This window comes from Malus domestica, chromosome 17 (genome assembly GCF_042453785.1).
Source record: "Malus domestica chromosome 17, GDT2T_hap1".
NCBI classification, from domain to species: domain Eukaryota; kingdom Viridiplantae; phylum Streptophyta; class Magnoliopsida; order Rosales; family Rosaceae; genus Malus; species Malus domestica.
Genome location: NC_091677.1, coordinates 29671832 through 29688214, shown reverse-complemented (window position 1 = coordinate 29688214; position 16383 = coordinate 29671832). Strand labels below are relative to the sequence as shown.

At 40.2% G+C, this 16383-nt stretch overlaps 2 protein-coding genes across 2 annotated transcripts; one reads left to right on the top strand and one right to left on the bottom strand.

Moving 5' to 3' along the window:
- Positions 1 to 2046: 2046 nt before the first annotated feature.
- Positions 2047 to 4670, top strand: LOC103405679 (ethylene-responsive transcription factor ERF054-like). The gene has a single exon (XM_008344706.4). It carries the CDS (start codon positions 2564 to 2566, stop codon positions 3884 to 3886), a length of 1323 nt encoding a protein of 440 aa, XP_008342928.3. The 5' UTR covers positions 2047 to 2563; the 3' UTR covers positions 3887 to 4670.
- Positions 4671 to 8034: 3364 nt separating this feature from the next.
- LOC103405680 (protein STABILIZED1-like) lies at positions 8035 to 13540 on the bottom strand. The gene is made up of 2 exons (XM_008344707.4): positions 10304 to 13540; positions 8035 to 9446 (listed from the first exon to the last, which is right to left on the bottom strand). Exon 1 carries the CDS (start codon positions 13402 to 13404, stop codon positions 10324 to 10326), a length of 3081 nt encoding a protein of 1026 aa, XP_008342929.3. The 5' UTR covers positions 13405 to 13540; the 3' UTR covers positions 8035 to 9446; positions 10304 to 10323.
- Positions 13541 to 16383: the final 2843 nt, after the last annotated feature.

Here is a 16383-nt window from a genome sequence, read left to right as displayed (position 1 = left end):
GAGTCTAATTTTCGAGAGAGTCTCCTTTCATTTCTCAAAATATTTTAGCATTCCACCATAGTTTTGAGTTCAATTCTCTTCTCTTCCTATCTGTATAAGAAAAAAAGAAAAATATCGTCTTATTGCAAATTGTAATTTTTTTTTTATTGAACAAACAATATTACATGCACTAAAGGGGTGAGAGAGTGAGCCTAACCATAATTCGTATTTGCCGAAAATCGAACCTAAGACCTCCAACTTACAAATAGAGAATAATACCACTAGACTGTAGTACTAAGTGGCTATTGCAAATTGTATTAGATTTTAATTATGCACGTGTAAATACTTGGCTCCATGTAAACAACAAATATGCCTCATTGCATTAGACACCTAAACTGGTGAAGTTTTATACAAGTTTAAAGGTAAGAACTTCTGTGACAATTGGATTAAATTAAAGGTGACAATATCGTTTAACTTAACATGGATAGTTCAATCATTGTGCACTGACAAAAATAAAATAAAAAATTGATCATTTTGCTAACAATGGATCAGGTTAATAAATTAGATAATCACATTGGTAGTAGGTGGATTGTAGACTACTTTATACATTTATGACGGTGGTAGCCTGTTAGGGTAATGAAAAGAATTGAATAACAACAAAAACAAAAACAGTGGGCTTGATTGATCATTCACTGCACTAGAGATTTTTTTTAGAGTGTTTTAACGAAAAATTCACAGTATTGTTCACTTTAGCGAAAAATTACATTTTTATATTAAAAGTCAAACTTGATATTATTTACTTTACCCTTTATTTAGTCCTTATCATTAAAACTCAAAGTTTTCAAGCTATTTTTATTAGTTTTTCTATTTTTTTAGTGTACTGAATAAATTTTTTTAAGTATTATAATATAATTAGTTGAAAACTTGAATAATTTTTTTTCTACCAATTAAATTATTACATTTGGTGTAATAGATATTGTCACACAAAAAATTTTCTCTTATTGTGCATAATTAATAGTGGCCTTGATTGGTTTAGTGCTGAGGCTAAGTTTCCTGTATTGTATTTGTTCCATGAATTAAATGCGGATTAACTTTTCTATCAATAAAAAATATAGACGAAAAACATATATATATAGAAAATTATTGAGTTATTAATTGTACTTTGATAAATCAAGCAGGTGGTCGGCTGGGGTTGGAATTTTGGTGACATATCTTTGTTTGAAATAGCTGCATGTTTGACCGTCTTGCCACCCCAAAAATTTGTTGTGAATTCTTCCTAGTAACTATTGCGACCCATTCGTTTTATGGCTGAATAATTATCTTCTATATGAGTTATCCAAAGTAGCATTATTAATTTTTTTATTGGCGAGGTAAGAACAAATTAGTATAGAATTTGTTATTTACAATATTTGGATTAGAAAAGAATACCATTAAACGGTACTATTAGATGGTACCCAAAGCAGCATTATACATTTGTCGTAATTCTAAACCTCTCATGTGTTTAGATTTTCAAATTGTGTTCTAACTTATTGGATGTATTTTAGCAGTATTTGTACCCAAACAAATGGGCGAGATAACAAATCATTCATGTAAGTAATATTTTTGCTCACCATGCCTAAATCATGGTAATATCCACCGTCTTATTTATTATCGTCGAATGAGCTTAAAAGATTTGTTTAAGAAGTTTGCTCCTGCTGATGTCCAACGACCAATGAGTACATGCCACGTAGGAGATAAGGTTGTTATTTTTTTTGGTAAACCGTGGGAGATAAGTTTGAATTTATTGAATCGTAAGACGGTAGAAGAAGAGAGGAGTTCAAAGGAAAATGGAAGTGCGAAATCGGAAAGTTTCTGGAACAAAATATTGTATTAGGTTTAATTAACGCAGATAAAAACAGAGAGAAAGAAAGATGTAGACACGTGGCTTCCGTTGGTGGAAGGTGGCAGAGAGAAATTGGAGTGGAAGCAAGGAAACCAAGAAAAACCAATCCGTGTGGGTCCCAATGTAAAGCCAACCAATCCCGAGCCTTGTACAAATTCTCTCTCTCTTTCCTCAAAAAGTCTCGCTTCAAATCTTTATCTGCTCTCTTATAAACCCTCCTTCCTCCTCCGCTTCTCTGCACAAAAATCATCTGTTCTCGCTCCCCCAGCTTCTTCGCCTTCTGCCACCCAACAATTTCATCCGCAACCACTCGGATATTCGTTACTTGCCGTCACCTGCTCGCTCTCTTTGTTGAATTCAAGCTACTGCATTCAGGGAATTGAGATGGGTTCCTCAAGAATTTCCGCTTTTGGCATCCGATTCTGTTTTTTGTTCGATCGGATCAGCTGTTGAAATCGAAACCCAGATTCCAAAATCCAGTCTTTGTTCTTTTTTATTAATTCTTAGACCAAAATTCCATCTGGGTACTTGAATTTTCTTTTCTTTTGATTTTCTGGTTTGATTTTTGGAATCATCGGATTCGATTTTTTTTTTTCCTTTTTCTTGCGTGACCCATCTCAATTTGTTTCTTGAATCTCCTTTCGGCTTTCGGAATTTGTTTGAGAGTCTCAAAGAGAAAGCGAGCAGGTAAAGCAAGCAACAATGGCTGCAGCAAAAAAGAGTGGTAAATCCAGGATGGAAACAAGCGTAGATTGGGAGGCTAACAAAGATGGGGAGCTTGATTTTTCCTTCGAGAGGCCGCCATGGAAGCCCGGTTTTAGTGAGGCGTCCATGGCGTCGAATAGGCCTCTCAAGAAAGTCAAGAGCCCTGAAAGGCAAGACCCAATTCAATCTTCACCTTCTTTAGCTCATCAAACACCATCGCCAATCATCGCTCCCTATCCATCTTCCTCTTCAAAAATAGTTTTTCCGTTTTCTTTCGACGGGTCTCAACAGCCTATGATGCAATTCCCCCAACAATTCAACCCCACAAATGTGCCTTTATTGCCCTCACCAATTCAACAGCAACAGCAACAAAATCCGCAGCAAATGATATCTTTTGAATCCCAGCAGCTGCAGCAGCAGCAGATGAGTTATCCGCCCCCAGCGACGTTGACTTGGCAGCAGCACCAGCAACTTCTTCAGTATTGGAGTGATGCTTTGAATTTGAGTCCAAGAGGGAGGGCGATGATGATGAACAGATTGGGACCAGATGGAAGGCCAATGTTTCGAGCACCGGCAATGCCGTATAATACTACAAAACTTTACAGGGGAGTGAGGCAACGGCATTGGGGTAAATGGGTAGCTGAAATTCGCCTTCCTCGAAACAGGACTCGCCTCTGGCTTGGCACCTTTGACACAGCTGAAGATGCCGCCATGGCTTACGACCGCGAGGCCTTCAAATTGAGAGGAGAGAATGCCAGGCTCAATTTCCCTGAGCTTTTTCTCAACAAAGACAAATCAGATGTTCCAACTTCTTCAGATCCAAGTTCAGCAGCTACTTCGCCTCCAACCCATGAGAGTTCAAAGCCAACCAGGCGCCGCAAGCAACCTCAAAAAGTCAAGAGAAGCGCTTCCAATGTGGAGGCAATGCCGCCACCACCAATTCCACATACCCAAGAAGAGAATAGCACTGACAATGATTCGGGACTGGAGTTTAGTGAGGCCAAAGTGATTGACGAAATTGAGGCAAATACGGATTGCGCAGGAGGGAATTCGCAGCAAGAGGAAATTGTTTGGGGGGACATGGCAGATGCTTGGATTAATGCAATTCCTGCAGGTTGGGGTCCAGGTAGTCCTGTGTGGGATGATTTGGACGCCAACAACAATCTTTTGCTGCAATCACATCTCCCTTTTACCAATCCAAACCAGCAGGACTATAACACTAACATTTGTCCTCAACAAGTGCTCCATAATTCGGGTACGGGTTCCTCTTCTTCCTCTTCATATCCCATGAAGAACTTCTTTTGGAAGGACCAAGATTGAAAAGTTCATTTCTTTTAAATTTGAGCTTTGCAATTCCCACTCACACGGTCACACCTCTATGTTGTAGAACTAGTACAAGCCCATTTCCCTCATCCTTTCTCACTCGTTCCATTTTCCGGAACCCGGTCAGGAGTTGCATTTCAAACTTTTCCTTTTTATGCTTCTCCCTCCTCTCCCTCCTCTCCCTCCCCCCCTCTCTAATTTGTCATCACACACACACACACCACCACCCCATCCTCTCCCTCCCCCTTCTCCCTCCTCTCCCTCCTCTCCCTCCTCTCCCTCCTCTCCCTCCCCCCTCTCTAATTTGTCATCACAGCCGGTTGCAATGTTTCGGAAAACAACCTATGATCCTAGAAGCCTTGTGAGTTTTTATTACAAGGGATCCTTGAAGCTTCAAATTTCAGGCCAATCTGCTGCACAAAGGCTGCTTGTTTTTTCAGGCCTTTCAGCAGTGGCACAATCTGGTTCATGCTTTTTGTTGGGCCATGCCTTAGTTTTTGTTGCCAGAAAGTGGAATTATAGCCAATGTCTTGTAAAGTAAATAATAGTATGTGTAGTTAGGAAAAGTCACTGCTGTGTAATGTTCACGAGCATGTTTTTAGTTTTCAGTTTTTATCCAAGGCATGACCGCTGTAGAGGGAGACGGTTTTGTGATCTCCTTCTCAAGCAGTCCGACCATCACGAGCTCTCGTTTTTCAGCTCCTGGAGTGGAAATGCCAAATTATCAATATTATTTGTACATTTTGGAATTGGTCATCTATTTCTATTGTCATATTATGTATTTGTAGCTGTGTTTGTACAAAGACTAGTACTCTCTTTTATGCATTATGATTGTGTGCGAGCCTTCAGTTTCTTTTCTACTGCTTATTCATGATTTTCCTCAACAAAATAAAATAAAATAAAGGAGTAAAATTGTAGTTGAATTAAGACTATGAATGATAGGTTCGCAGAGTAAATATGAGAGCCGATTAATATTGTGAATCAGGACATTGATGGTTCTTGTGTCACATCCCGACCCAGGCCCCATCACATCCTAGGCTCAACTATGTCGTAGCACGATATTGTTCCGTTTTGTGCCCCGGTCACGCCCTCATAGTTTTGTTTCTGGGAACTCACACGAGAACTTCCCAGTAGATCACCCATCTTAAGAATGCTCTCGTCCGAACTCGCTTAACTTCGGAGTTCTTACGGAATCCGAAGCCAGTGAGCTTCCAAAATGCCTCGTGCTAGGTAGAGATGAGAATATACATATAAGGCTTACATGATCCTCATCCCTGGACGATGTGGGAAGTTACCTCTTGCGATAGTTTAGGGCGTTTCATAATAATCTCATTTTTAGTTTTTAGTTTTCATTTTTTGAAAAATGAAATTAAAGGTAATTACCAAACAAAATTTCAATTTTCAGATTTCAAATAAGTTGAAGCTAAAACTAAAAATAAAAAATGAAATGATTATCAAACGGTTCCTTATTAATTTATCTTCTATCAACACTAGTTTAAAATTTTGTATGTATAGTACGACGTAAGGCTAGCCGACATAAATGAGGGTAAGGCTAGCCGACATTCACCTCTCCCAGATCCTGCGTAAAGCGGGAGCCTTGTGCACTGGGTATGACCTTTTTTATAGTACAACGTAAAATTCAGTTGATGATACTATTTATAATGTATGATTTTCTTCTTCTCCAAATAACCAATGGCAATATGGGCAGTTACTCATCGGGACGGAGTATGATTCCCTCTTCTGTTTTTTGCCTTTCCTCTTATTTCAACAATCACTATTAGATCACGTCAATATATTATGTCAATTTTTTTATAGAAAGAAAGACAAAATATAAAGTTTAAATCACATGAATATCTTACGACTTTTTTACGCACTTTGAGAAAATTTCCACCCAGATTTTTTTCAATTAGTTGCTGGACAAGACGGGGTGACACTTATGTTGCAGAGACCCTTTTTCTACCCAAAACAAAAAACTACTTTTGGCTTTTCTCCTCCATTTCTAAGCACAATGAACAAAAAGACCAAGTCAGCAGCTGCACGGTGGTCATCCAATCACCGTCACAACTCACTTGTTTCTCATATATTTGTAACTTTCCGCTTTCAGCTTTTAGCTATTGAAATTTTAACACGTCCTGGAATGTCCTACGCACTAGAATTTTTAGTCGTTGAACCTTCTTATTGAATCCTTGATGAACGATTTAAGGACCAAGATGTATATAATATCTCAAAACATGTAAATGGCTTTTTAGGGATTTGTAATTCGAATGACAATTCATGTAAGCAAAATATATTTTGACATTGCTTTCAAATTTAGCAGTAAAGTAGAGAATGTCAAATCTCGTAAGATTTTGACATTTTCTTTAGAACACCAAAAAAAATATCTTTGTTAAAACAATTTGTGTATAATTTTTGACATCTCATTTAAAAATGATCTAATAAAACCAATAAGAAATGATTGAATAAAGTTGTGGAAGAAGTTAAATGAATGAGTAGAGAATTCCCTACATAAAAAAAAAAAAATTTAGAAAACAAGAACACTTTGGACATTAATTGTTTTGATCAACGTGCTAAGAGGAGTGATAAGACTGAATGATGAGGGAGGTGGGACCGGTCGCCGTCCCATGATATCACTCAAGTAGCGACAAGGATTAAGGAACATGATATAATTACAAACCATATGCCAATTTCCCTAATCGAACTTATCAAGTGTTTTAGGTTGACGTTATTAAATTAATAAATGATTCCAAAATATCTCAAATAGTGGTGAAGCCAACAAACACTTTCATTCAGCCGTAACCCCAATATTTTAATTTAATTATGTCACCACCAGAGGAGGGCTGCTACAAGATAATGATGATTATGTTGTTAATTGAGATTAGTTTTAATCGGCCGCGCATGGAAGGTGATTTGATCAACTAAAGTTTTGAATTGGATTAGGGAATAAAGCTACGGAAACGAAAATTTTAAACTAATTCAGTTTTAGCATTACCCCTAGAAGCTGGATTAGGTAATTTGTGTGCGTAACCCGAGAGTGTATCAAAAACTTTTTTATTCCAAAGTTTAGTACTTCACCAAATTCTTTTGGAAGATCCTAATTATTTTCACCTAGTAGGTTTGAGCTGAAATATCAACATCGAGAGAGAACTGAATTAAGACAAAAACCCTCTTGAAAATTCCAACAAAGAGTTCAAAAAAAAAGAAAAAATAATAATGGAAGAACATAAGGAAAGTGTTTCTCAACTACCCTTTCTCAACTAACCATGTATTGAAACGGGCAATGTCTTTTTTTTTTATCTATTGTTCTTGGAAGGTGACGGAAGCTCTCATCTCTTCATGTGCATCAAGAGTCTTCCTCACTTTCCTTCCCCTTTTGTTCTCCTCACTCTTTTGAATGTGTCTTTCCCCATTGAGCTTAGATTTGCTTAGATCTTGTCCAATCAGATGAACTGGAATATGGAAACATCGTTTAAACTTCGCAATTTTTAGCAATTATGTCCCATTGGGCGTTCCAAAATGTTGACCCTAAAATTACAAAGTTTGTGTTGCGCAGACCAAGTAACTTATGAGCAAGGTATAAAATATCGATGATATTGGAAATATTGGTAGTCCAAAAACACAGAAATTTCGATGGAAATATCGGGATATTATCGATATCGATAAAAATTGAGTAAAAACCATGGAAATTGTAAGAAAAACTTGGAAATTTTTATTGAAACTTTGCAGGATATTTATTTAGTTAATTATCTATTAGTTTATCACAAAAATTTGGAAGGAAATGCATTGCATGATGGATTTAACTGATTTAAGTTGGTTATATAACGAGCTGGCAAATATTGTGAGTGTAGAAAATATGTAATAATTAATGAAAGAAGTTTAAACACACCATAATCATTTATATATAATAAATTAGTACAATTTTTTACACTTTATACATTGCATGGTAAGATACATGAGTGACTTAGTACCACGTAGAGTTCCTATCAAGGTCTAAAATATCGATGATATCGGAAATATCGGTAGTCCAAAAATACGAAAATTTCGATGAAAATATCGAGATAATATCGATATTTTAGACCTTGCTTATGAGCTAACTACGTTCTTCTACTGATTATGGCCTTGCCAATTTGCTACCGAGTTCGAGTGAGTACTTCTAAATATGATCGTGTGATATAATGCACTTCTAACTTTTGAATGAGGCAATTTTGCCCGAGAAAGAAACACTCTCGGCCTTAGTTCTAAAACCTAAAAGAAGGTTATGATTTTTATGTGAAATCCAAAAATGATTCCACCGTCTAAGTATTGGACATAAATGTAACTTGGTAATAGCTCACTTCACCAAGAAAATTGATGAAATGACCTTGTTCCATGAAGAATCGCCGGCAGAGACTTGAGTCAATAACTAGTTGAAAAAAGAGAACCTACTATTTAACCAAACTGTCAAAACTCCTTAGCCAAGCCGATTTTACGACTCTAGTGTTGTTTGACCAAACGTCACATTTGCCGGTTGCCTCTGAAAATTCTGTTTAACCAAATTGTAATCATCCGTCGACTGCCAACTCAAAACTGTTTAACCAAACTGAAATTGTGCTGGCTTGCTAGTGGAGCAGTTAATATTTTCCTCAGGGTGAGTGTTGAGTTGATGGTCTCTTCTACACTACAAATCCTCTTGTATTTATGGGGACAAATTCTTCGATGGCAAGTCTAATGAATGATAGAATCCTACAGGGATTGCAATTCCTCGACATGTTATCTTGTTATACTCAGAATTATCTTTGACCCAAGCCTCACCTTCTTCGACTCGTACTACAATTCTGATCCTAGATTTGCTTATGCGACTGATTCACATTTTAGTTAGAAACCAATCATGATCCTTTAGCAGCTCATTCAAATCTCGGCAGAAGCCAATCCTGATCCTTAACCAATCCTACCTCGTCTAAGACTCGGTCGCGCCACCACCAATGCATTACTGGGCCGAGACTCACAGCCTCCTTTCTAGACTAACTTCTACCAACTCGGCCGAAATCGGACTTTCAGGCCCAGCCAATAATATACTCTTTTAATCAAACGACTCCAAACATATTTACCGATAGTGCAAGATCGGGTATAAACAGATTTGCAGAGGGAAAAAATTGTTCTTCTCCATTTCCTTTGACCTCAGAAAAATTCCCAAGAAATCTTCGTTTCCTCGACAATGTTTAAAATATCACTAACCTATTGCTTGAAGCCCTTCATACTCGTACAAATGCACGTTGTCAATCATCAATCTCACAGGTCGATGAGGCCTCTTTCATTGTACATACTCCTACTCGTTCCAGTCCTCTTCGATACCCCCTAGTCTGATCGGAAGAATTGTATTGGAAAGACAGACAATGAGACTGAGTTGGCTGCCGATGAGATTGTCTGTTGGATCCCGACTCACATAAAAGCCAACCAGATTTCATTAACTTAAGAAAGTACCTACAGACATGTCATGATTTGGAATGAGAAATTTGGTACCATATAGTTCACTTGGCATACATCTGAATCGTGTGCGAGGGGGGAAAGGGGGAGGAGCGACCTGCAAAACACAATGGAAGGCCTTAGTTTAACCTTTTAGAAAATCCATACCAAAAGGAACAGGGAACTCGCTTCTATAAACTCAAACCAAAAACCAAACAAAGAGAAACATGATAGAAAATGCTTCTGATATGATAGCAGACCTCAGTAAATCTAAGACTGTTATTTCCCGTTACAACAGAAGAAGCTTCTGTTGATTGGCACGGCAGTAATACAGAAAGAAAAGTAGCACTAGATATAGTCATTCATTTCATCGCCAAATCCAGGTTAAATAACAAGGTGATCTAATACAAGAAATACATTCTTACAAGCAAGTGTTCAATTCGCATACAAAATTCAGGTAGGGAACCTAAGAAGCAGAGTATTAACTGAATCTTGGATTACAAGGTTTAACTCAATCAATTCACAAGAAGATTCAAGATAAACTAGCAAAAGAAGGGAAAATGACGATAAGACAAAACACAGCCTGACACCATTGGATACAATCACAGGGGTAACCATGTGAGCTGCAGTAGTCATAACAAAAACTGCAACACAACCTACAATACTTGAATTGAAACAAGGAAAGTGTTTGAGAAAGCTAGATCATCAAGCACACTCAGATTTCAAAAGAATCTACAACAGACCCTGACCATACGAAGGAAGAAAAACACACAACCATCGTAATTCAAACAATAAATAAAGATAAGTTGACACATGCCATCGTAATTCGAACAATAAATAAAGACATGCTTCATCATTGTTGATACTGAGAATTCATGCTATATACAATCAATAAAAGGAGCAAAGCTACAATTAATGCGATGTATGCTTCATCAGCGAATTTTTTTCTGTATTACAAGTTTTTAAAAGCAGAACCTGGAACAGAACAGCTTGAACTACTGTTTATTATTTTCAGCTGCACTCTCTTCCTTCCCAAGAGCAACCACCACTTTCTTCAAGATAGCTTCGGTTGGTTGGTGGGAGTTCTCCACGGCCTTTGAAATAGGTTGCCATTTTTCACCATGCCTTGGGTCTGCAGCTATGCATCTTTTAAGTACATCTTTCTGGTTCTCCTCGGTCCCATGTTGAAGTTCAAATTTGTAGTACAAGGCCCAGAAATCCCCAATATCTGGCGCTAGTGTCACTGCCCTGTTAAGCCAAGTCCTAGCTTTGTCAACCTTCCTGTCATGCCAAAATAACTTAGACACAGCAGCAATGACATGGGGATCATGATCACATTTCTTGAGGGCATCCATACTCTTTGTCTTCCGTTGCGGACGGGGTACCATCTCAATAGATGCAGCCCACAAGATACCACTATTGGGACACTCCTGCAAAGCCTTTGCCATCAAGATATCAGCTTCCTTCTTATTTCCATGCCTTAATTCAGCTCGAACAGCAGCAAGCCACAATTCAGGGTTCTGAGGATTCTTCTTCCTGGCCATCGTCAGAATTGCACGAGCTTTACTCAGCCCACTCATCTTCTCTTCAAGATTAGCAAGAGAAAGCCACAGTGGAATAGAACTGGAGCAGTGCTTCTGACCTGAATCATAGGCCTCCTTGGCCTTTTCCAAATGACAAAGGCGTTCCTCTAGCTGTCCAAGCATCAACCATAATTTATAGAAGGAAGGGAAGCGCTTCAACCCATCATCAAGCAACTTCCTCTCCTCATTAATGTTCCCTAATTCTCTCTCAACAATTGCTGATTTCATCCACACTCTTTCAGTACCTCCCTTTTCTCGGGCTTTGGCAAGAAGCATTCTGGCTCTCTCTGGTTCATGGTTCTCAAATTCAAGTTTAAACGCAGCAAGCCAAATTTCCTCAGAATTAGGAATGGCAGCATAAGCTTCTTGAAGGATGGCACGAGCAGCAGGCACATCCCCAGCAAGCCACTTCTCCTTAGCTCCCATAAGCCACAAGACTTCAGCCTGTGGTCGGTAAGTCACCGCTTTACGAAGTAAAGCATCAAGAGATTCCCTAGTACCATGGCTCTTTTCAAGCTGTGCGGCTTTGAGCCATATGCTCTTCTTGGTTAAAAAGACAGTAAGTGCGTGTGCATAAATGGCCCTGGCTGTTTCAATGGAACCCCTTTTCTTGCATTCCTCAGCATCAGCAACCCATGTCCTCTTCCTATCCTCTTCCTCCACACCAATCCCAATCGTGTTCCGAATGATTGCTTGGCAAGTTGCAACAGACCCTGCACGTTCAGCAGCTTCAGCCTCCTTCATCCATGCCTCTCTATCAATCGTCAACCCTTCTCTTTGCAAAGCCCTTATACCCCTTTCAATAATCTTCCCAACCATGGCTGTGTTCCCATTAGCTTCCTCCAACTTCGCTGCTGTGATCCAAATGGCAGGCTCTTTTGATAGCTTCTCTCTTGCCCTATTAAGGACCTTCCTTGCATTCTCATAAGTTTCCAATCTTGCAAGTGCAAGCCATAACTCAATGTGCAAGGGACAACACTCCACAGCCCTATGAAGCAAAAGTCTCGCATCCTCCTCATTGGCAAGCTCCACCACCGCCTTCCATAACCTAACAGAATCGGGAATGTGTTCCAAACCTTTCCTCAATACCCTGCTCCTATTCAAATCGTCACGCTCCAATTTCGCAGCCTGCATCCACAACTTCACCGAATTGGGAATCGACTTCACTCCCTTAGAAATCACGGCCTTAGCTTCATCAGGGCTTGAAAGCCTACATGCCTCTAACCACACATCCTCACTCTTAGGACATTCCTCACACCCTTTCTGAATCAATTGTCTAGCTGCCTGAATCTTCCCAGCCACCTCCTCCAGCCTGGCAGCCGCAATCCATCCAGGTGGGTGCTTTGGATTCGTCTGTGTAACACTCTTAAGCAACAACCTAGCCTTTTTAATATCCGAAATCTCAGCATCACTAGTAATCTTCATACTCTTAAGATCAGTAAGGTACCCTTTCGGGTCGACAACCGTCAATCCAGAAACAGAATCAGAAAGCCTATCTAATTTTAATGACAAAACAGTACCTCTACCCTCACCTACAGCAGTCAAATCCGTAACCGGAGTTTGAGACCATGGAGTCTCCATACCACCAGCTCCCCTACTCTTGGGGTCCAATGCCGTAACATGCTCCTTTTCCTGTCTTGCCTTCTCTAAAAGTGTATCGGGCACCGGCACAAAGCTCTCGAATCTCTTCTTCTTGTTCCTCGACGAATAGTCTCCGATTTCAGGTATGCTCTCCCATTCCTGAGCAGACACGGTGTACAACTTCCTCTTCAGAGTCGCGAATTGCTCCGTGATCTTCGGGTTCGAAGCTCTGTACTTTTCAATCTCTTCTTTCAACCGAGCTTCTCTCCTGTCCTTCCTCCTCGAGTCCATTCTTTGCTCAATGGCTTCCCACACCGCATCAGCCTCCTTGTCCTCATCATCGTATTCCGCCGATGCAAACAACCCGACATCATTTCCTTCGAATTCATCAAACTTCTGATTCTCATCGTACCCCTTATCCTCCCCTTCATCCTCCTCCTCTTCCTCGGGCTTCCCGCGTCCGCGGCCAACCCCAGGCGGGGCAGCAGGAGCAGCAGCGCCGCCGATTGTGGTGGCCGACCTATCCGGCAGGTCTGGCGCAGCACGTGCGGGCCCGATATCGGACCTGGTGGTGAAGCCAGTGGCACCACGGCCGAGCCCAGCGACATAATTCGGGGGAGGCTTGGAATTGAGGAACTCGAGGCGGGGTTTAGGGACGGCGGGAGGTTGGGTGCCGCCGAATAAGGGAATGTGAAGAGTTAGGGTTGACAGGGGTCGGACTCCAAGGTCGGAGAGGAGGGAGGAGTCGGATTGGGTGAGTAACTGGAGGCTTTGGGAGATGAATAGGCGCTGCTGAGAAATGGGTATGTGAGAATTTTGCTCGATTTGAAGCTTTAAGGTTTTGAGGGTGGTGGTCTTAGGGTTTAGATTTAGGGTTAGGGTTTTGTGATTTGGGGATGTGATGAACACCATGGCGAGATCGATGTGTGATCCTATGTGTGAGTGCGAGAGACGATTACGATTTGCGAGAAGTTGGAAGAATATGAATATGGGTCAAATTTGATGCCGAGTCCGTCAAATATGGGCGGGCAAGCGGGTTCAGGTCCGATGGGCCGAGATTTTGAGAAGGGTTGGTTCAGTTCAATAAATAATTTTTTATATTTCGGTAAATAATCATATTTATTTTTTAGGGTAAATAATAGAAAAGATCCCTGAACTATACTATAAGTTTAGTTTTCATCCCTCAACTCTTATATTAGTTTCTCTCGTCCTCCAACTTAAGTTTGTGTTGCACGAATCGTCCTTTCCGTCAAGTTTGTTACATTTTCTGTTAAATATGATCACATGCCTTGCACGTGACCTTTTTGTGGTGGGCAAATATGACATTTTGTTGGCCCAAAGGAATCTCACGTGCTATAGAATGGAGAACTCAAAAGTTTTGGGGAAGAGTTCAACAGGAGATTGAGAGCTCAGTTCTAGGGTTTGAGAAATTTGAAAAGGAAATTCACTATTATTGGCTGGGAATGCACTTTCATGATTAATTATTCACATGGCGACAACGTTTCGGTGGTCTGGAGAGCATCCACAATACAGTAAGTCTTTCCTTCATTGTTTAATTTTATATTTCATGAATTTCGTTTGGATTGTTTTTGTCTAAATATGTATTCTGTTATTCACTTTGGCTTTATATGTATGGTGGTACTCTGTCTTTTTGGTCAAATGCATTTATGTGTTGGCCTTATTACTATTTATTTTTCACCATTGCTCCAGCGTCCACCACACCCAATATGCATATATTGGAGTTTGGTGAGGGTATTTATTGTAAGAATTTGATTTTGGTGAGTGCTCAACCTCACATTGTATATTATATATGGCAGGTGGTCTAGAGCTATGTACTCTTGAACTTAACCATTATGGGTTGGTAGAAAATGGAGTTTATAAAGGTGGCAAGGTATGTTATGTAGACAATTGTGTTGATGACTATTTGTCATTGGTGGATTTACAAAAGATTGGTGTAGAACTTGGCTATAATGTTGACATAACTCAGAAGGTTACAAGTTAGTGTACTACAAGAAACCTGGTAAGTTTGGTGCAAGTGCATTGATAGAGGTGAAAGATGATAGTTTTATTCCAGGGCTAATTGCTTGCATTCCTGGTAATAGAATTGTTCAATTGTATTATCATGATCCAACTGATCTAAACACCATTGGGAGTCAAGCTTTTGAGGTATGGCCAAGTTTGGATTCTGAAAACTATAATGGTGGCACTGATGAATTTAAGGGTTACCAATATTGGCCTTTTATTGATCGCCTAGCCAATGCCGACAATTCAGTAAAAAAGGTCAACACATATGAAGCTGCATCTGTTGGTATACATGGTAATATTCAGGAATATAATGAAGATAAAGCAGAAGAGGATAATGAAAATAATGAAAAAGAAGGTGAAAATGAATAAAAGAATGAAGTATTTGTTAACAGTGATTATGGGGTAAGTGACGATGAAGAGCCAATCAATGTTGAAGAGGTAAATGGTGTGGATGCACCAAATGAAGTGTTTGATGTTAATCATCCAAATGAAGTTTGTTTGTACCATACTTGACCAATCCCGAAACTACTGAGCACCGGTCAACGTTATACCGTCAAGGACCTAGAAGAGCTTCCCTTCAACCAGGAGGCTAATCACAATGCGACACGTGTCGACATCAGAAGCCAATCACAGCTCGACACGTGTCAACATTAGAAGCCAATCACAACACGACACGTGTCGATGTTAGAACAAAACTAGAAACTCTCCTCTATAAATAGGGATCATTCTCCCACAATAATCTCTAATGTCATTTTGTACTAAACTATTCACTAGAACTCACTAAACCAGAGCTTGAACCTATGTATTTGTGTAAACCCTTCACAATTAATGAGAACTCCTCTACTCCGTGGACGTAGCCAATCTAGGTGAACCACGTACATCCTGTGTTTGTTTCTCTATCTCTATTCATTTACGTACTTATCCTCACTAGTGACCGAAGCAACCAAGCGAAGGTCACAAAACCTGACACTTTCTGTTGTACCAAAGTCCTCGCTGATTTTGTGCATCAACATTTGGCGCCGTCTGTGGGAAAGACACTTACTCCCACTCTCTTCAGCTTTGTCAAGCTGGTTTCCACCGCTCGTACACTTTCTTTTGGCCAAGCATCTCTCTCCGACATGGGGAGCGAAAGAAGCCACAACACACAGAATGACACCCCCGCTGGACCTAGTATGAAGCAGCGAAAACAGGAAGGAAATAGAGTTACTCTTCAAGCTAAAGTCGATGAGCTAGAAGTTCAGGACAACAAGATAGCGATGAAGAATGAAGTCCTCCAGGAACAATATGAAAAACTTTTTGAGATGCTTCACGAGGCTAGGCAGGCTCAAACACATAAGCTCGTCGCCCCTGTTGAGGTCAACAATCAACTGAATGCCCCCCAACACGGAGGGTCGCCGATATCCGACACGGACATCCCTGATAGGGATCAAGCTACACATCAATGTGATAATCAACATGAGACTTCTCTCAACCCAGCTGTTTCAACCCGAAGCAGGAGAAGTAGAGGAAAACACCTCCTCGCAGAGGGAGTGGAAGGATCAAAAGCTGTCTATCGCGATTGTCGAGACTTCCTAAAGCAACGTCGAGAGAATCCCATCCACATAAGCTCGAAGATCAATGACCCAAGGGTTTCTGAAAGACTCGGTCCTCTTCCACGACCCAGGCCAGCCGCCAATCTAGGGAATTGGCAACAAGTCCCAGAAGAGTATGAAGGTACTGGGGACTCGGAAACATTCCGACATACTCACTCTAGAAGTCAGTGTGGCGAGTCCAGAGAAAGATCACACTATCTTGATCAAACTTTCCTACTTCCAAGAGGCGATGGGGACTTAAAGAAGAAGACTTTGGTGGTGCACGACTCCGCTC

Excerpts from the sequence above, each read along its gene's own strand:
- LOC103405679 (XM_008344706.4), top strand. The coding sequence starts at position 2,564 with ATGGCTGCAGCAAAAAAGAGTGGTAAATCCAGGATGGAAACAAGCGTA.
- LOC103405680 (XM_008344707.4), bottom strand. The coding sequence starts at position 13,404 with ATGGTGTTCATCACATCCCCAAATCACAAAACCCTAACCCTAAATCTA.